General features: G+C 41.6%; 1 protein-coding gene across 1 annotated transcript in view; it reads right to left on the bottom strand.

Annotated features, from left to right (window-relative positions):
* Positions 1-38: 38 nt before the first annotated feature.
* Positions 39-22224, bottom strand: part of SPRYD7 (SPRY domain containing 7) — a 35180-nt gene continuing 12994 nt past the window's right edge. Inside the window, exons 4-7 of the mRNA XM_061607500.1 lie at positions 19514-19630; positions 17801-17967; positions 3218-3320; positions 39-982 (exon numbers count right to left, since the gene is read on the bottom strand). Of these exons, the coding sequence (XP_061463484.1) occupies positions 885-982; positions 3218-3320; positions 17801-17967; positions 19514-19630 (485 nt within the window). The 3' untranslated portion in view covers positions 39-884. The remainder of the gene's footprint in view (positions 983-3217; positions 3321-17800; positions 17968-19513; positions 19631-22224) is intronic.

Below are 22224 nucleotides of genomic sequence, written 5' to 3'. Positions count from 1 at the left end.
TTTTCTGGAAAAAATAAAATATCCCCCTAAGATCTGACTAGTCGTTCAAAAGAAAAGCTTTATTATAACATCCAACAACTTATTCACCACTGTTGTTTGTTCTACTAAGGACCTTAAGATAAGAGGCGGCTTGGCTTTTTACAGTCAACTTGCCCTAATTTTTTTAACATGAGAACCCTTAGAACTAAACATTTTATTCAAATCTCCAGTTAGAAAAAAGGAAAATAAAACACCTGCTAGTATTGAAATAGTGAGTTGCTGTGGACAAGACATGTTTAATCCATAAATCACTGTTCTTCAGCCTTGGGTTCCCAGATGTTGATGACTACAACTCCCATCATCCCTCACCATCAGCTGAACTGGCTGAGGATGCTAGGGGCTGTACTCAAAAAATCTGCATCAAGATAAACTGAATTGTAACTAATGTACAAAATGTAAATGTGTCATCTGATCAAAGGAAAGTTTGGCTGCATGGAAGCTAAGTTATAAGGGAGCACAATATGTGACATCTGGAGACCGAAGGTCGAAGAACAGCTCAATAAACTGTTGAGTAGCTGCTCTAACTAGGTGAGCATATAGCAGCAGAAGTATTGGAACAGATCCTACAGTTTTGTAGAAAAATACACACACATATAAAACTATTGTCTTATACAGTGTCATGGACATGCAGGGGTCATTGAATACTGTCAGCTGAATCACCTCACATTAAATAGAAACAATGTCCACATGACAAAACAATAGTCAAATCTAACACTTGCAACATACTTCTCTGGTAATATGTTATTTTTTCTCTAAACCATTAAACGTGACTAAATACAGGTTTGTGTTCTATGATACATAGGTTTTATAAAAAGTGCTAGGCAGTAAATTCTCAGTAGGAATTTTCAGAAAATCTGTTGCTCAAAGAGTATCTTTTCAAAGCCTGCTGGAGGAGTATGATAAAATTCACTGAACTGACAATCCAAAATGGCACTGTCATCAACTGTAAGAAAGAAAAAGAAAATAGTAAAGAACCTGCATATATCATACTTCACATTTAAATAGCCTTGATAGAGAATGAACCTTTGTTTTCATTGTTTAAATATTACTTATGTTTACAAAATGCAGAATGGTAGTTCTGGAAATCAATATGGAATCTAACAAGCCTTGCAGCTCAGTCAACCAAAGTTACTTGCTCACAAATATTTGTCATATTGTATCAATGGCTTAACCTGTCCTCATTCAAATTATAAAAGCCTCCCTACTTGCTCACCTGGAAGTAACTCTTACACACCATACTGTGAGCAGGCAAGTGGCACTTGGTATCAAAAATTGTCCTTGCAGAATAGGAACATTTGTCCGGTACTATTGGCTTTAGCACAAAGAACTATTTTCTTAGCTATTACCTGTTAAGGTAGGAGGAAAAGATGCTGGGGCCTAAACCCAGAAGAGCCATCACCTTTGGTCCTCCTGACTATGCAGAGAATGACAGAAGCTTTCCTTGGTTAGAGGAGGCCAGCAACTATTGTCCAAGCTGTTGATCAACAAGCCTGAAGTGAATGCACTGAAAAGCTGTCCAACTCTCTATCAGATCATCATAGAGACTGCAAGGAACCTTACATGGGGGTAGGAATGTTACATTATACTGGCATTGGCTCTGGCATTGGCTCACTGCACCTCTACTCGCATGTGCAAGAAAAAAATATGGAGAAGCAATGCAGCAATGGGAAACCTGTGGCCCTCCAAACCCATCATCCCTGACCACTAGCCATTCTGGCTGCGGTTGACAGAGTCCAACATCTGGAGGGCCACAGGTTCCCCACCCTGCCCTACTACTTCAACTAAGAACTATGTACACCATGTACTCAAAAAACTGCATCAAGATAAACTGAATTGTGACTTTGTAAATTTGTAAATTTGTCTTGTCTGATCAAAGGAAAATTTGGCTGCATGGAAGCTAAGTTAAAAGGGAGCACAATATGTGACATTGTAGAATAATCTACTGGTGCAGAGGTTAAGTAGGCATCAACTCACAACTCCATGCTTTTTGATGCATATAAGGAGATCTGTAAGTAACACAATTCTTCCTTTAAACCAAAGTTTTTGATTCTAGAATATCCATTAGAAAAGAAAATTAATTGTTGAACACTAATAGGTGTATGCATGCCAAGTATTTTGGAAAAGCTGTACCTGTTCTGTCTGGTCTTTTATTACAGCATTCCACTACTTCCTTCCACAATGAACATTAATACACCGACTCAATCGGGTGGAAAGTAATTAGCAAGTGATTGGGAAGCTGCACCTGTTGTTGGCAATTTACTACATTTATATTCCTTATAGAAGAGATGTCTTCTCAGTATGAACTTTGGTATGGAGGATCTTCCAGGATCTTATCAGAGAAATCAGATGAAAGATGTTCCATGTTACAGTGGCTTAAATCGCAGAGAGAGACAGGCTCAGAGGTGGAGCAAAAGGAAGAACAGCAACTAAAGCCTTCCCTGGAGTAAGCCAAGGCTGCTGGCTAGGATCCTGCAGCTGTTCCCTCCCAGGGAGCATAAGGAGGATGCGTTTCCAGGTGCAATCCCAGGAAAGAGACTCCTTTTAAACAGGACTGGAGAAGCTGGCCAGGGATGTTTCTTCAGGACACACTGCAAGTGGACTGCAAAGGAGGCCTTGGAGAAGACAGCACAGCCCTAATACCCCTGGGCCTTCCTGAGATATGACAGTGCTAGACATTAATAGTCAACCAATTCTGAGTGAGGATCCTTCAGTAGACAAAATGGCGCTGGCTACATATAAAAACAAGGCAGAAGTAGGCTTGGGGGAGGTCCAAGATTCGCAGAAAGAGAAAATTTAGCAAAAAAATAAATGTTAAGGTGAAAGAATCAGCTCAATGAGGACTGAAGATCCTCAGTGCCCATGGAATGCCGACTCAAAGTTGCAAAGGGAATGGAATGGAATATCCTGGAATGAATTCTGGCATGGAATGCTCCACACTGCAACATTTTGTTGTAGGTCCCACTTGTTTTCATCATATTGCTTGAAGTCATTGATACACATTTCAAAAATTTGATTATTTCTGGTTCAGTTTATATTAAGAATACCTAGAAGGCTGGTACAATACATACCTGGGAATATGCAATGAAGAGCTATTCTTACCTAGAAGCCAGATGAGTCCCCTTAAGTGTTGTGCTAAATCTAACAAAAATTTTAAGAAGTCCTGAGGACCCCAACTTACCATATACCACAGGGAAGACAGTTCCTCTAATTCCTGAGGCTGGACAGTGCATATTTTTCCCATTTAAATAAACGTTTAGTTCTACATGATCATATGTGATTCCCTGTAAGACAAATGTGAAATTTATAAACCATTGTCTCTCTCTCTCATACACACCCACACATGGGACTTTGCTCCTGTGCACTTTATGTACCAACACCCCCCCAGGAACCCCCAACCCCCCAGGACTCCCCACTCTCATCCAGGGACACACACACACACACACACCACACACACACACACACTCCCTGGTACTCCCAAATGCACACATGCACCCAAGGACTCCCAAACAGGTTGCCCTCCTCCCAAAATGGATCGCCAAGCATCATCTTCTCCTTCCCACAACTGCGTCACCAAGCTTTCTCTTCTCTTTATTTTTGTAACATTTTTATTGATTTTTCAACATATCTCCAACAACTAGAAAAAATTACATTAAATAATTTCAAGAACATAATTACATTGCCTCTCCCCCCCCCCCGGCAACTGGGATCCACTAAACAGACAAAATTTAATTTTCCATGTGGCTGTAACTCCATCTATAGTTCACTCTTTTAAAGGTAAGTATAACTTAATTTTAAGGTAAGTAACATATTTGTATTCTTATGCCTGTATGCTGGCAAAGTCATATATATCAAACTCAATATTATTTTCATCAGAACCAAAGAAGTGGGTATGCCAGAGGGTGGAGATCAGCCATTATTAACAAAATCAATAAAAACCTTCCATACTATTACATCCCTGTGGTTCTTTCAGTCTCTGTTAACTTCTCTAAAAGGGCTACCTGCCACACTCTTTCATACCAGTGTTCCAGAGTTACTGATTGAAAATCCTTCCAATTGTGGGCAATCATCTTTCCTGCTGCTGTAAATAAATGACGTAAAAGTTCTTCGTGATTTAAATCCAGATCTGGACAAATGAATAAACTGAGTAAAGCCAATTGTGGTGAAGGAAAAATTTGCTGTCCTATGATGGAGCTTAACTCTTGAAAGACTCAAAATGTCTACATGTGGGAGCAAGACCACCATATGTTCCTATTAACCCATACTCCCTCCAACGCATTGGGGAGATTTTTCCCACCCATCAATAAAAGTTTTATTGGTGCAAGATACCATTTATGTATCAGTTTCAAAGGTTGCTCCTGAATATTGGTGGATATGGTTTTATAGGGTTGTTTTGATCAAATTGAGTTCTGATCCTCCATATCAACTGATTCCCAACTCATGCTCCCATAAATTTGTAAGAAAATCATTCGGGGGTGACCTTGATCTTATGAACCATCTATATATATTTGAGACCTGTCCTCTTATTGCCCCATTGTAATCCAGTATCTCTTGCTCAAATGAAGTAAGTTCGCTATTGGCCAAGACCTGAATTGCCTGCTGGGACAGAAATGACAATAGCTGGACGAAATACAGCCAGAAAGGCTATGCAGGGCCCAGCTTGTTCCCCACATCCCCCTCAGATATCAACCTTCTATTTTTATAGAAGCCAAGAAGCTGGTATAACCATTTAGATCGTCATGCAGCCACCTCCATAAATTGCATTCTTCCTACCAATGAGGGATGATATGCTACTGGGATCAATGGTGAAAAAGCAGGGGAGAGAACATTAACTCATTGTTTCTAAATCCTAAACAGTCTGAATAAAAGGGTTTTTTAACAGTCCATGTTACAAAATCTGTGTTTCCAAAAAGGATAAACATTAATTGTCACCCCTCGTATCATACCTGATTCTAATGCCACCCACTGTTTTGGGAGGCTCTTTTTCTATATAAGGAATAAGATGCATAATAGATCTCCAAATCAGGTACTCCCCCATCCCCCTTCCAGTGGAGGTTCTGCAGTCTATTGGCCAAAGATTCTAAAGCCAAAATAAATAGTATGGACAATGGGCAACCTTGTTTCGTCCCTTACCACAAATGTATCATCTCTGAGTCCATATTATTAACTCTGATATGGCCTTAAGAGTCATCATACATCTTTTTTAATATTCTGATAAATTTAGCATCAAATCTCATTATTTTAAGTAAAGAGTTAAGGCCACTCAAAACAGTCAAAAGTTTTAAAAACGTCAAAGGACAAAACTGCTGAGGAAACCTTGTTAGACTGAGTGATAAAGTATATTTACCTATTTCCCGATAGGGTCTGAAATCTGGCAGCGATGGACAAAACCAGTTTGATCTAAATGAACATAATTTTGGCCAAGACTGCAGTAAATAATTTATAATCAACATTAAGGAGGGGAATTGGCCTATAGGACTCCAATTTTGAGGGGTCTCTAGAAAGTTAAGGAATAACTGCTATCTTTGAATATCACCAGGTTTCTGGCAATGACATCCCATCCATTACATCATTAAACAACCTTGAACCTATGGGTTCAAAGTTTCTTGGAAGTGTTTGTAGAAACAAGCCGTGAACCTATCAGCCCCCGGTGACTTATTTACTTTTAAATTCTGAATCACTTCCTTAAATACTTCTGCAGTAATTCATAGGCTAAGGCATCATGCATCCTTGGTATTAAGAACAGGAATTTACTATGGAAAATGCACAAATAAAACTACTAAAAAAAAGAACAGGACTTGGAGAGACCTTCAAGAATTGGCCTCTGACCTCAGTAGAGGAATTGGTGGCATTATATAAATCAGTATAGAAATCTGCAAATATCTTGCAAATCCTTTTTGTGTCAAGTATTTTCCCCCTTCTCCGTTCAAATAGTTTACTCTATTCCTCTCCCTTTGCTTATGCAATTTATCAGCTAATATCCTTTAATTTTTTGTCCCAATACTCATAGAACCGTTTGAAATATAACAGTCTTACCAGAGTTTGATTTATTTCTAGGGACTTTTGTTTTTCTTCTAACAACTTATAAATTCTTACTGAACCCACATTGCACTAGCCGAGATTGTCTCTTTCTCCAATTTCCCCCCTACTTCTCTCCTGTGTCTTCACTTGACCCCTCAACTCTGACTTCATTGTCTCCTATAACAAACAGCTAGAGATTCCCTGTTCCTCGTTCTCTTTAAAATATTGTGTCAAATTTTCCTGTAATTGCTCTCTTATTAATATATCAGTCACTAACATCGGATTGAACTACCACATTGGAGAAAAAGAGCAGTCCTGGAGTGGGCCAAAAGTCCCCTCCACCGGCACATGATCTACAATTTTAACATGCCCAATACTTCCTCCTGTGGCCTGCTTAAAGACAGTGGAGGACACCATAACATAATCTATTTTGGATTGTGTAGAGGACCTTGATAAGGAATAAGTGAAACGTTTATCCCCTGAATGCAGCTCTCCCCATAATCCCACATGGACCATTTCTTTAAAAATCTTAATTTCAGTTGTTCCTTTATTTGCTTATAAAAGCCGTTTCTGCAGTCCTGGAGGACTGCACCATATAGATCTTTAGTCAATGCTCCCCTGTTAGAGTTGAGGCCCCCTCCCAGCAGTAATTCTCCTTGTGAAAAGTCCCTGGCTTTCTTCAGAATTTTATTTATAAAACATAGCTGGCCCTTGCTTGGAGAATAAGAGATCCAAAGGTCATTATTATATCCCCATCCCATCGGCCTTCCGTAAAAATAAATCTACCACTGCAATCCTTCAATATTTAATTATATAATTTAACTGCGCACCAATCACTATTGTCACTCCCTGAGATTTTGCAGAGCCCAGGGCCACAAATTGCTGACCAAACCGTTTGTCTTTTAATAATGGCATCTTCTGTGACACTTTATGTACTTTTTGTAAAAAGGTGACTTGGGGATGTTTGTCTCTCAAATAGAGCGTTTAACTACATCCCCCATACCCCTTACATTCAGTGTTACTACCTTAAGCTTCTGCATAATTATACAACAAGAACTGTCTCTGTTGCTTCCTTTACCAAAAAAAATAAATGCTACATACTCTTATAATGGCAGACAAAATCCTCCACAGTTTGGTCCCAGATTTTAACCCAATCATTCCCCCATTACTGCTGAAAATGTACACCCTTTATAAATAAAGGTGCACAACTTAATCCTTCCAACCAGGAACTGCTTCCAACCAGCAAGCAATTAGCATAAAAATAAAAATCCAATGACACGAACAAACCCACCATGATGCTTAAGAAAAAAGGAGGCAGAAATCTTAAATCACCCTTTAAATTGTATCTACTCAATTTCTCCAGCCTTTTACTCATTTCTGAAACACATCATAAAACAAACTTCCCAATATAAACTAACATTTTCACAGAGCTCTCTAGGTAAGGTTATAAAACAATGATTCCATCTGCATTTTAGCTTCCAATATTATCCAGTGTCCTGACTGCACCCAGTATCTTCTTCATCTGTTTTTTATTGAGCGCAGAGCTCTAGTCATCCTGATTTTCTGGCTTCTTCTTCTTCCGAGGGCATCTGTTCCAATCAATCTTCTCCCAGCCACCATCGGAATCCTCTTCATCTTCCTCTCCCTCCATTCTGCTCTGCTCTCTAAATGCTGATGCAGGCGGAAGCCCTGTATTTAATCCAACCAGCAACTCCACTGCCTCCCTTTTGGTTTCAACTGTTAGCATTGTACTGCCTCTTGTTGCTATTAATGTAAATGGAAAGCCCACCTGTATCTAATTCCAGCCTCTTGTATGCATTTAGTATAAGGCTTACATTCTCTATGGAGTGTTTCCAAGGAAAAGTCCTGCAAAATCATTACTGATTGGCCCTCATAAAATATATCCTTAAGTGGGTGTAACTGTTTCCAAATTTCATCTTTCTTAGTAAAGTGAGTAAATGTCTCTAGGGAGGTTATTGTCCCAGGCTCTGGCACCTCTGGCCTGATGTATGTGTTCAAACTCAGTTGCAGAAATTTCCAACCCAAGAAGCACAGATTTCAGCCACTCCACCATAAACCCTGATAAATCGTTCACTACTACCACCGCGTCCCTAAAATTCCTCAGATGAAGGTTCTATTGTCCCTGCCTGTTTTCCAATTGTTTCAGCCAGTCTTATCTGCCCTATTTTTTAGGCATGTACAGTACCTAGATCCATTGCTGCGGACGCCGTCTCTGCCGCTGCGTCTGTCCATTTGCCAACATGAACCACTTTGCCTTCCAAGGGGAGCAGCAGCTTCTTCCAGGTCTCTGTTAGCCTGAGTGTCAATGATTCCTGTTGAGTTTAAGGTTGAAAGGCTCCAGTTGAACTTCTGTAGCGTTAGGCTGTGTCAGTGTCATTTCCTTCCTCAGGAGAGACGCAGTATGTCTGTTCTGTCACTTCGCTCTGATGGTCTGAAGAAAGCGGTTGAGTTGGCTGTCTTCCTTTTCTGCAGCTCTGCCAACACTACAGCTGCCATCGCTGGACATCACATTTCTCACTATCGCCTTTGCATCTGAGGTTTTTCTAAAGGCTGGTTGTGGAGCTGAAACTTCACATGGCCATGCTAGTTTGTCCTGGCCACACCCTCCCCTCCTCTCCTCCCTTTTAGACCTTCCCCTGTGAGGAGGAGGGAGGGAGGGAGGCAACCGGATGACACAGGAACGGTGGGGAGTGGCTGGGGCAGCACCTCAGCAACGTCTTGCTCTCCCACTGCTTCCCTCCTCTTTGCCTTCTGCCGCTGAGGCTGTGGGTGAGGTGGGGAGGCAGCAACAGCAGAACAGGGCAGTTGATGAGGAGCTATCCCTGGCTGTCCTGACTTTCTCCGTAGCTCGCCCAGCCCGCCCAGTCTCCCACCTTGCTTGCTTGCATGCCTCACACACCTCATTTGCCCACTGTCTGCCATCCCTGCTTGCCTCACACCCTCTCCACACCTGCCACACACCTGCCACACATCCCCTGCCAACACAGTGCCCTCCAGATGTCGTGGACCACAACTGTTATCACCGGAGCATTAGCCATGCTGGCTAGGGCTGAAGGGAGTTTTAGTCCATAACATCTGGAGGGCACCACATTGGCTAAATATTGGCTAAAAGATTTAAAAGGTATATATACTGCCGTTCAGTGTGAACATTTTCAAGACCATTCACAAAACAGTATTTTTAAAAAGTAATAATTAACACCATCTTTTTAATGTTTGTAGTACAAATATGTATGCCCTTGAGTGTGTGTATGGCTACTGGGTTATTTGAAAACATAAAAACACCATAATCAAATATTAAAAATAGCCAGCAAAGATTAAACAGATCTCAGAAAATTAAAAAAATAAAATAAAAAAGTATTCACCCGATTCTAAAAAGATAACAGCACAGGTGCCCTCATGTGGTCTCTGAGGAGAGAATTCCTCAAGCAAGACACCATAGCTGCAAAAGCTAACTGACCTCACCTAGCTGGGGAATCTGGAGGAGCGCCTCAGATGCTTACCTTAATACCTATGCAGGTTGAAATAAGTATTTGATAGTTAATGTAGTTCAACACAATGTCTGCATTCTTACAGAAACAAATACTTTCACAAATACTAGAATATCTTCAGACAGAAATAAGCACTGTTAATGATGGAATCTAAAAAAAAACATTCAGCACAATCTAATGCTGGTTTACTCGGAAGAGAGTCTTGTTGATTTAAACGAAACGTGCTCCCATGTAATTGTGCACAGCGTTGCAGCTTTAATTTGTAAATGAGCACATCACATTTATTAGTGGCTGATAGAGATTGGAATGAGGTTACTCAATGGTTCTAAATTCTGCCATCAGTGACAGACTAGCATGAGTGATAGCCACCACCACGTTACAGCTTGGGGGGGGACACACACTTTGTGTTCACACTGACGGTCATCTGGCAGAACAGGCTTAAGAGAGGCCAAGTGGAAGCTCATTCCTATCTTTCTGGATCAAAGGATCGACCCCCAAAGCGCAACCTACAGCTAAACCTATGCAAGTGAATGGTTCCTGGGCACAGCTCACGGAGACAAAGAAAAGATGACATTTTGCTGTCACCTGCCTGACTAAGTACCAACCTAAGGGCAAGGAAACTGGCAGCATCAGTCATGCTAGAGGGAGCCTGGTTGGGGTCCGCACCAGTATACCCCAATCCCTCTTTAGATCCTCCACATTACAGAGGTGCTGATACCAGTGAGAACCTCTTATGAAGGGATCTCATGATACCAATGGTGACAATTTATCTTTCATCTTTATAATCCAGATCAGTATTCAAAGAGATCTGTGCTCTAGCTGTGAGCATACAAGTCGCTTCAAAAGCAGCAATAATGATTTTTCTGGCTGCATTTTGAAGCGACTCTGCCCTCTACTGGACACACCTTCCTTCCCCATTGCTGACTTTAGACCTTTCAGGACTGCCCACAGCAAATTGTTGGGCCAATCGTTGTCTCTACCTTAGCCTACAGCAAAGAGTTTCCACTGGCCACATCTGGAGGGGCAATGGGTTGATCTACCAATCAGCTGCAAAATCTGCCTGAAGCTGAACTGAAAAAAGCAACGCACTCAAGCTGATCTGACCAGGGGCCCAAAGTGAGCCCAACAACTCAGGAAGGGAACGTGTATACTCAAACCACAACTCTTTTTGAATATTTTCAGAGGGCCAAGCTGTTTACTAAGCTAGATTGTTGTGGGGCTTACAGTCTGGTGCGCATCTGGAAGGAGACTCTGTACCTGTTATGGCAATTTCAAATAGCCAGTGATGCCAATTCGATTCTGCAATTCATTTCACGAATGATGTACTTTGTAAGTGAAGTATTCATTCTGGTGTTGCATGAATTATGTACTTTATAGCTTTCTGGATTGCTTCATGGTGCGATACCTAGATGACATCCTGATTTTATCAGAGAACCGAAAAGTCTTTTTGTACACCGCCCAGAGAGCCTTCGGGCTTAGGGCGGTATATAAATTAAACTAAATAAAACAATAAAAATAAAAAAAGTACAAAACCATCATGTCTGCTTTGTCCTGAAGCATCTCTGTGAAGAACTGGAGAAATCTGCCTTTGAGTAGTAAGAGATGAAATTTCTGGGATAAATCACTTCATCAGCAGTCTTTAAGATCCGAAAGGCGGCTGCCAGCACTGAGCGAGCTCCATTCACAGATGTACGGAGAACCCCATTTTCTGGGCTTTGTCAATTTCTGCCATTGGTTTATCTGCAGTTTCTTCCTCACTCCTGAAAAAGCAAGCCTTTCCCAAGCCTGAACCCCCATGCTACAAGAAGCATGCAATTGATTGAAAAAGGTCTTTCCTTCCATCCCTATCTTGATTCATCCTGATCCAAACCAGCTATTTGTGGTAGAGGCCGACAGACTTATTATTTATTTTGTTGGTCACCTCATACCCAATGGCCTCTAGGTGACTCAAGCGATTTAAAAAGATACAACATAAAACAGATTTTAAAACATACAATATAGCATAAATTCAAAAACATACACTATAGAAATTTAAAACTCAAATGAAAGAAACTAAAATGGCACACATCAAGACCCAAAGGCCTTAGAGAAAAGGAAGGTCTTTGCCTGGTGCCTAAAGATGGATAAAGAAGGAACCAGGTGTGCCTCCCTTGGGAGAGCATTCTGCAGCTGGGGGCCACCGCTGAAAAGGCCCTTTCTCATAATGCCACCTCCCGAGCCTCCCATGGAGAGGGCACATAAAGAAGAGTCTCTGATGACGAGCACAAGGTCTGGGTCAGTTCATACGGGGAGAGGCAGTCCTTGAGATAGAGATCCTGAGCCGTATAAGGCTTTATAACTCAAAACCAGCACTTTGAATTGAGTCCGGAAACTAATTGGTAGCCAGTGCAGCTGTGCCATAATTGCTATTATATATATCCACCGACTTACATCAGGCAGTAATCTGGCTACCAAATTCTGCACTAGCAGGAGTTTCTGAACCATCTTCAAAGGCAGCCCCATGTATAACACATTGCAGTAGTCTAACCTAGAGGTTATCTGAGCATAGACGACTGAAGTTAGGCTATCCCTTTCCAGATAGGGGCACAGCTAGGCCGTCAAAGCTGATGGGAAGGCACTCCATACCACTGAGGCCACTTGAGCCTCAAGTGACAGTAATGAAAGCAGGCGTACTCCCAAGCTATGTACCTGCTCCTTTAGAAGTAACCCATCCAGAGCAGGCCACAACCCATCCATCTGGTCTACAGAACCACCCACTATCAGTGCCTCAGTCTTGTCTGGAATAAGCTTCAGTTTATTGGCTTTCAATAAACCAAAGCAACACACCAACATATCTGGACAAGCAATTGGGGCCATCCTGTCCCACTGCCAAGGGCTTTGTAACCACTTCATTGGGGCTGAGCCATAGGACAAAGTCTGTATTCAGGATCAAAGGACAAACTAGTAGGTAGAATAAATAAGCAAGCTAGAAGTTAGAACCAAACGACAAACCAGGAGGCAAATCACGATTGACCAACACTTGCTCCATCAGGAAAGCCTCACGTGCAGCAACTGGTATTCAGAAACATGCTGTCTCCAACCATGGAGGCAGAGCATAGACTTCATCTCAAGTAGCCACTGATCCTCCATGAATTCGTCTAATCCTCTTTCAAGCCATCCAAGTTAGTGGCCATCACTGCCTCTTCTGGAACCAAATTCCATAGTTTTAACTATGCTCTGCGTGAAGAAGTGCCTTCTTTTGTCTGTCTGAGTCTTCCAACATTCAGCTTCATTGGATGTTCACAAGGGACCAAAAAGAAAGATAAACTTTTCTCTATCCACTTTCTCCATGCAATGAATACTTTTATACACTTCTATCATGTCACCTCTTACTTACCTTTTCTCTAAACTAAACTAAAGAACTCCAAAGAGGACATCAAAGCCCATGTCCAGTATTGTCACATGCACCGGAATCAAGATATTATGCTGCGGAAGCCAGGTCTACTCCAGCCATTGCCAACTCCCCAGAGACCAAAGGCTAACATCTCCCTATATTTCACTGTCAAGCTCCCACCTTTGCAAGAGAGCACTGTAATGTTAGTGGAGATAGACACCAAGATTTCTCACTTTATTCCAACCTGGGTACTGCCAGTCAGATCCTTTAGACAGTCCAGCTGTTCCTCAATCAGGTGGTCTGCCTTCATGAGCTTCTAGATAACACAATCTCAGACTGAGGGCTTCAGTTCACCTCTTGTTTCTGGAAGCCCCTTTTGGAACAACTGGGAATGTAGGCACAACATATCACCCACAAACCAACAGACAAATTGGATGGGTAAATCAGGTCCTGGAACAATACCTCCACCACTTCCTCAGCTATCACCAGGATGGTTGGGTCTCACTCTTGCCGCTCACAGAACTTGCCTATAACAATGCCATTCATGCTCCAGAGCCCCTTCTATGCTCATTAGGGCTCCAGCCCTGGAACCAAAATGTGTCTGTTTTGTCTTTAGTTCCTGCTGCCAGAGACTGATTGACACACCTGAATGAAGCACAGATTGAGCTGGTCTGATAGTTTGACCATACTGAAGACATCTGTATCCTTGGATTGCTTTTCAGTCCTGACTCCTGACTTAGTCTTCAACTTTGCATCCTTTGGTCCCGATCAGCTTTTCGGTCATGACTTCTGGCTCATTTCTTGGCCCTGCCTCCTGCTTTGTCCTCAGTTTCTGACTTAATCTTCAGTCCTGCCTACTGGCTTCATCTCATGGCTCCTAGTTCCCAGCTCCTGGCTGATTTAAGACTGCTGCTCACAGCCAAGCCCTTACAAACCGTAACTAAATATTGTCAAGGTCACTGGATCTCAGCTTCTGAAGACCCCAGCCCCTTTAAAGCATGAAAAGGATCAAAACCCAACTCTGGCAGGTAGTCATGCTGCCACCTCCCCTCTTTAAGGGGAAAAACAACCCAAGCCTCCAGATAAGAGGACCTGCCTGGGATTTCAAGGAGACAAGAGCTAAAGCCACACTCTCTGCTCCTGGAACCTCAAGCCAAAAAGAACATCAGAAACCCTAAAGGCCAAGGTGCTGGATTCAGTGCCTGCATTTACCTGAAGGAACACACCCCAGAGTCAATATGAGGTAGCTTTATTAAAATATTATAAATGCATAAAGAATATGTAAGTGCGTAAAATATATACTATATCAAAAGAGCAGCATCAAATTCCTTAAACCCAGAGCACCTAAATGGTATAGGTACAAAACAAAAAAATTTCAAAAAGCCGGTTGACAAATAAGACTACAGGACAAAATAACAAAGTCTAGCTATTCCTAACTTTATACATACCGAAAGAACTTAGGCAGCCAGTGATACTTGACCCCATGACAAACAGTAAACATCAGGGCAGGAAAATGGGCAACTAAGTAGGGATTTCAAAGTTGTTGTATAGGAACAGCCTAGCAACAGCCAAGCAGATCCCTCAGCCAATCAAGGGGGCAAAAAAATACAATCTTCTCAGCCTAGGTATATCGGGATCAATCAAAAGGGAAAAGGATTTGAACTTTCTAGGCTGGAGATAGGCCTTTGCCAATGAAATGGGTTCTGGAAGATGTAATGGGCCAGGCAGTTTTCCACAATCTCCTTATCTTGCTTTAGCACATCTTTGTCTCCTTGGTCATCCAAGGGTCCAGCCGCCTCCTTATATGGTTTCCTGCTTTGAAGGTATTTAAAGATTTTTTGTTGGTTTTTATGTCCTGAACAATGTGCTCCTCAAATTCTCTCTTATCATCCCTTATTGTTTTCTTGTATTTCTTTTGCCAAAGATTGTGTCCGTTTTTATTCTTCTGATTTGAACAAGATGTCCATTTTTAAAGGAAGCCTTCTTGACTCTAATAGCATCTTTGACTCTGCTCATTAACCACACTGGCATCTTGAACTTCTAATATTGCATTTTGGAGCGATTTGACTCTTGACTTTGCCTTTCAACTTTGTTTTTACCAATCCCCTCATTTTGGGGAAGTTTCCTCTTTTCATAGAATCATATCATAGGATAATAGAATAGCCGAGTTGGAAGGGGCCTATAAAGCCATCAAATCCAATCCCCTGCTCAATGCCATTGGCTATTTACATGTATGTCTAATTTAATAGCACTATGGACACTGCTCCCAATCAGTTCAACAACATTTACATCTTGCACCAGGTCCTGGGTGCCACTGAAGATCAGTCCAGCATCACTGCTCCTCTGTTCAGTTCCACGACCACCTGTTCTAGGGCACAATAATTTAGGGTATCGAGAAATTTTACCTTTTGGTCATGACTGGAACACGTTTCCTGACTATGTCAGGATAGCTGAAGTAACCCATTGCCACAACATATCCTAGTTTGGATGCGTCCTCAATTTCATGATCTCCCTGAGCATCTTGATCATGGGAATAATACAAAGTCCCCAGTACTAAATTATTTTTGGGACCTGGTATCACAATCCACAATGATTCTGTGGAGGAGTCTGCAGTTCACTCTTCATATTGTATGCTGGAAGGGTTCTGGTTGGGAGAGAGTGGCTTATGACAGCCCTGCAGTATAGTTTACGCTGAATACTGCAGATTAGGCTCTGAAGATCTCCCCCCCCCCGCAAGGGAAGCTCGGAAGGTGGTGACGAAGGAGAGGGCCTTTCCAGTTTATGGCTCCCCGTCTGTGGAATGCATTCCCCAGTGAGGTCTCCCTGGCGCCTTCAATGACTTCCTTTTGGTGCCTGGTAAAGACTTACCTTTTTGTCCCCAGGCATTTGATAGACAGATGTTGTCTCTCATTATGCTGCCCAAGCTTCCTGTGGCTGTACGGGGGTGTAGTAGTTGTTTTATTACTCTGTTTTTACAGTATATTTATTTATTTAATTAATTTATTAAACTTGTATACCGCCACATAGCCGAAGCTCTCTGGGCGGTTTACAATAACTAAAAACAAATACAATTTAAAATACATCTTTTAAAAAACAATTTAAAACACAATTTAAAAATTTAAAACAATACAGAACAATATAGTATATTTGTTTTTAACAGTGCTGTAAGATGCTTGGAGACCTTTGGGTAACAAGCGACTTAATAAATCTAATAAATAATAATCCTTGTCAGGATTGGCCTCATTTATTTATTTATTACATTTATACCCCACCTTTCTTTTCATGATAGAAACCCAAGGCGGCTTACATATGGTTCCCAGGCGGTCTCCCATCCAGGCACTGACCAGACCTGACCCTGCTTAGCTTCAGCAGGGAGCTGGCTTCATGTGCCTTCAGACCATAGCCTGGGATCTGGGACCATAGCCTGGGACTCACGAGACAATACTGACAGGTAGACAGGTCAGGTGATTTGGCACTTTGAAGTCCCAAAGACAGGACTTCAAAGCACCTTGCAGGCACCAAGGTGCTGCTATAATGGACGGAAACAAATTATTTAGCAGGAATTTCAGTGCAAACCCTTTCATGATCAGGAAGGGGTTTGCACTGAATCCTACCGAACTGAGCAGGATTTAACATGAACAAGAGGTTAAATCCTGCTGCGTTGGTTGGGTCCCGCAGCTCCCTGTGGGGAAGTGGTGTGAATAGCCAATGCAGAATTGACCCCGCCCCGCCCATCAGCTTGCATCACCCAGCTGCTGGAGTGAGTGCAGAAACCATACAGTTAGAATTAAATAACACAGTGCCCCTTGAGTACATTCTGAGCTAAGGAATCTGTTTTCAGTACCAGAACTAAACTCAGTTCAAAGTCCTTTCACACAATAGTCTACTCCTGGTTGGCTTTCTTCATTTCAGCAGCCTAATTTAGGTGAAAAGGTAATTTTGTTATTGCTATTGTTAAAGTATTTGGAAAAAGAAAACCTTGATAATCTACTGCAAATCACGCATAGATCATCCAATAGATTCTACTGCCCCACCCACTGTTCTACATGCGTTTTGGTCCAGGCTTGTGTATACTCTATGTGAGCAAAAATTAAAATTCTATGGCTCAAAGCAGTGCCAAAAATGAATTCTGTAACTTATAAAAGTTATACAGGTTTGCATACAGTTTCTCTTATTTTGTATACAGGCAGGCCCCACTTTACGGTGCTTCGCTTATTGGCATTCCACTAATGCAGCGTTCTGCAAATGCGGAAAGTCCCCGCTTTAAGGAGTTTGTTCCGCTTTTACGGCGGTTTTTCTCGTCACACACCATTTTTGCGTCATTTTCGCGCGACGCACACCATTATTGTCTACAGGTTCCGCTTTTCAGCGGTTTCCGCTTTTCAGCAGCAGTCCAGAACGGAACCTGCTGTATAAGCGGGGCCTGCCTGTAGCTGCCTTTTCCAAATTTTGGTAAGGGCGAGGAGGACACTGAAGCCCTGCTCCAATACATAAATCTCATTCAGTTACATCTTTGGCTTCTGGGAAGGGAGGCATTGCCCACATACTTTCACAGCAGTAAGAGCTACAAACTTTAACTTTCAGTTTCAGTTTCAAGGAAGTGCATCCAATACCTGTCTACCACAACCTGTGCTTCCACAGAATCATGGGCTATACACACCTCTCATTATATTTCAGGTGCTTTTTAAGGACCTTGAGGTTCTATATAAAAGGCCAATTTTCTGTACTGAACAACTTAACAGGACTCTGCTGGTACAAATATAGCATGGACTATCATGTCTGCTTTCAAGTTAGCTGTGGCTCATAGGACACAAAATCAATTTTGGCCAAATTCACAGAAATGATATTGAAATAAACTTACCACAACATCACCCTCCTGAGGAAGGTTGTTTGCTGGTAACCTGTTCTTTTCATCATTATCGTAGTAAAGAGCTCCGTCGTTTCTCAGAACTAGACTATTTACATCACACCCAAGAGGAATTTGATTCAAGTTGACTTTCTGAGTTGCAACACCAATACCCCAAATTCCTGAAAACATGGTGAGGGGAAAAATTGAATGGCACAGCCATGAGATAAAAGGAAACAAGCGAGGGGGGGGGAGAGTATGTACTTTAGTATAGTACAGTTTCAATGGACAAGGCACAGGAGAGCTTATGGGCCATAAAACATGCAATTCAAAATATATTTATTTGGGAGTAAGCTTATTTCCAAGTAAACACACATTGGACTACGTTTTAAGTCACTTAAACAATTTGACAGTAAGTAAAATGAATATATATAAATTAGGGAGTCAAACCAAACCTTTCCCCCCTCTGAACTGCAACAGAACCTTTTAAAAAGCCTTTACTGTTTTTTCCTTGAACCCTCATCTTGAACTGGCCCCACCTACAATGAATTAGGAGCAATGGCACCTTTTCTAGGAGGTTAGGTGCTACAGCTTGGCTCTGTATGGAAGTTGAAGGAACTCCTGGTCACCAGCAAAGCATTTTGCAAAAAAAAATTGCTCACAACTGCTCCAACTGGGTCTGCTCTGGCAATGGCTCTTCAAGGTCTCAGGCAATGTGATCCTTTTAACTGCAGATGCCAATATTGAACTAGGGACTTCCCACATTTAAAGCATATCTTCTATCACTGAGTTATGGTGTTATTATACAGGCGTGAGAGCGTCTGAATTTATAGCTGATATAAAAAACCTGCGTTCTACCATGTTAAATCAAAATTACCCCCTGCCTTTCTAGTGGTTCCCAGAAGCACAAATAACGATCGATATATACAAACCTTATACTGTTGGACTCAGAAACCCTTCCTTAACAAGCCTGCCAATTTTCATGGCAATATTTAAAAAACTCAGGGATAATCCACAGGTTAAAGTAAAAAAATCTGGTCTGAAAAAAACTGAAAGTGGCGTGCACTTTTTTCAAGGTGTTCTCATAAAGTTTCAGCCTCAAATTTTAAAAAACAGAGGAAAACAGTATTTGAAGTTGTATATTTGAAAGCCCCATCATGTGAGGTGGTCCTTTGGGTTTTTTCCATCCCACCACACAGATCAAAACTATAATGTGAAGCAATTCCAGATGTGTACTGAATCGGTTATCAGATCCAGAACACCTTTAGCTATGACTGAACACAGGAAGAGAACCCAAAACACTGTTTAACTACCTGGTATAAATACATGCAAATTATTTTCTATTTTTCAAAAATAACATTAAAAGCCAAATTGTTTATCTCAAACAATTCACCCTGAGTTTTGGTTAAATATAGTACTTTAGATTTCTTTGATACTGGGCAGTACCCAACTATGGCTGTCCACCAGTACCTCTGATCCAAGCCATGTAACAGAATTTCCCCTTCCTTCCCTCCCCACTGTAGTCCCCCACACCCCCTAAATCTACTTTGGAGATTCTTTAGAACAGATTTGGCAGCATGCAAGGGGCTACAGGAGCAGGAAGGAGAAGATGAAGTCCCATTGCGTGGGTGGAAGTCTGTTTGTGCAACAATGAATTTCATCCTGTGACTTAAGTCCAATATGAGCAAAATGTGACCAATTTTAGAAATTGTTAACTTTTTCACTCACCTGTAGACTGGATTTTAAACTCAAAATAGCTCTTGTTCTGATGCAAAGGGGCATTGGCTAGGCAGCCTCCTGTACCACATACTCGTCGTCCATTTTTGACAATGACAACATCTGTTCCTGCAGGAATAAAAGCATCAAACAAACATTTAGCTTCCATTTAAGAGATGCAGCACAATTCTAGACTTGGAAATAAGTCCCACTGAGTTCAATGGAACTTACTCCCATTTATTTAAGTAATGTAAGTGTATTTAGGACTGCAGCTTTGCAGCACAATCCTATCCTATTACTTAGATGTAAGTCCTACTGTGTAAAGTGTGTCTTGCTACCTTATAAATATGTTTAGGAATGTATCCTTAAATTGTAAAATTCTAAGGAGTTCTAAAGTTCTAAGGAGAGACTAATGACTCTGAATTATATTTATGCAGTCTTCAAAGACTGCTTATCAATGGCTCCTTCTCAAAGTAGGTGGAGGTAACGAGTGGGGTACTGCAAGGCTCGGTCCTGGGTCCAGTGCTCTTCAACATTTTTTTATGACTTGGATGAGGAGGTGCTTATCAAATTTGCAGTTGATGCAAAATTGAGAGGGATAGCTAATATCCTGGAAGACAGAAGCAAAATTCAAAGTGATCTTGATAAGCTGGAGCATTGGGCTGAAAACAACACAATGAAATTTAACAGAGATAAGTGCAAAGTTCTACACCCAGGAAAAAGAAACCAAAGGTACAGTTATAAGATGGGGGATATGTGGCTCAGCAATACTACATGTGAGAAGGATCTTGGGATTGTTGTTGATCACAAGCTGAATATGAACCAATAGGGCGATGTGGCTGCAAAAAAGGCAAATTCTATTTTAGGTTGGATTGACAGAAGTATAGTTTCCAAATCATGTGAAGTATTGGTTCCCCTCTATTTGGCACTGGTTAGGCCTCATCTTTAGTACTGCGCCCAGTTCTGGACACTGCACTTTAAGGAGGATGTGGACAAACTGGTTCAGAGGAGGGCAACAAGGTTGACCATGGAACTGGAAACCAAGCCCTATGGGGAGAGACTGAAAGAACTGGGCATGTTTAGCCTTGAGAAGAGAAGACTGAGGGGAAATATCACAACAATCTTCAAGTGCTTGAAGGAGGAGGACAGAGGAGGACCAGGTTCTCTTCTCAATCATCCCAAAGTGCAGGACACAGAATAATGGACTCAAGTTGTAGGAAGCCAGATTTCAGCTGAACATCAGGAAAGACTTCCTAACTGTTAGAGCGGTACAACAACGGAACGAATTCCCTAGCGAGGTGGTGGGCTCTCCAACACTGGAGGCATTCAAGAGGCAGCCAGACAGCCATCTGCCGGGTATGCTTTAATTTAGATTCCTGCATTGAGCAGGGGGTTGGACTCAATGGCCTTGTAGGCCTCTTCCAACTCTACGATTCTATGAAAAAGAAGACGGGATTTATGTTTATGGTATTCTATGTGCATTCTAGTTCAGTTAAGAACCAAGCAAAAGTATTATTTATCTGAAGAGAGAGGAACTCCACTTGGTAGACCACAGTTCCCAGTAAAATTTCATTTTTGTCCTTGGAATTTCCTTACACTTTGTCTAGTAATAATACAGAAGGGGGGCAAAGCTTACTTCTTTAAATGACTCTATTAGAATCTGCATTTCTATCCCACACATGAGCCCAAGAAACTGCCAGTCACTGCCTCTCACCCTAACCTACCTCACCGGGTTGTTGTGAGGATAAAATAGGAGAGGGGAAAACCATGTACACCACTTTGAGCTCCTTGGAGGAAAGCTGGCACATATATACTTTTATCATCATCATCAACAACAACAACAACGGTATTTGAGATGCAACACTTATACAGACATCACTTCAGAGTAGAAAATTCAGCAAATGTGAAGCAGTCCACAAGTTGAGGACTAGAAGGAACACTGATGGGAAGCAATGGAGAAGGTATGAATTTCTACTGCATATTTTGAGTCAAGAGGCAAAGTATCAAAAACTTAACAGTCAACAGCATTACAAGAAGTTCTGTGACTCTTTGTTTTTGGATTTATAATCACTAGGTAACCGTTGCTAGGATTTTTTCCCCTTTTGCAGCTTTCTTAATATTTCTTGCAGAAGGATACTGAACGTGTGTTTGGGATCTGTGTTGCTCCAATTCATTTCAGTGGCAGGTACACCCCTGGAACAGGGGAAGGGAATTACTGCCCCTCCAGATGTTTTTGGATTTCGTCTCCCAAACAGCACGGCCAACAGTAAGGAAAGATACAAACAGTAGTCCAACAACATCAGGAGAGCTACAGATTTCCCACCTCTGCCCTCGAACAAAGAAGAAAGTAAAGATGTGGAAGGAAATAGAAATGGGATGTTAGGTAGCTTGGGTTCACTAAATATAAATTAACACCATGCTAATTCGTTGCCTTGTTATGAGAAAGTGCACAGACCAGACCAGACCAGAGAAGTGCCATATATTTGGAGTTCAACAAAGAATTTGATTCAGTCACATATAGGTAACTATTCCCCATGCAAGGGACCAAAAACAGCACCAACGTTATCACCACAGAATGGGAAAATAAACTAGCAAAGGAAACACATAAGGGCTGCTAGAGGACAGAGAAAGAACCCAGTGGATTTCCTCAGGTAGAAGGGCCTATTTTGTTGAATTTATTTCCATAATTTTGGAAGGCAAGCTGGAATGCGATTTATTTCACA

Source organism: Rhineura floridana, chromosome 2 (genome assembly GCF_030035675.1).
Source record: "Rhineura floridana isolate rRhiFlo1 chromosome 2, rRhiFlo1.hap2, whole genome shotgun sequence".
Taxonomy (NCBI): Eukaryota; Metazoa; Chordata; class Lepidosauria; order Squamata; family Rhineuridae; genus Rhineura; species Rhineura floridana.
This window is presented reverse-complemented; position numbering and strand designations above follow the sequence as displayed.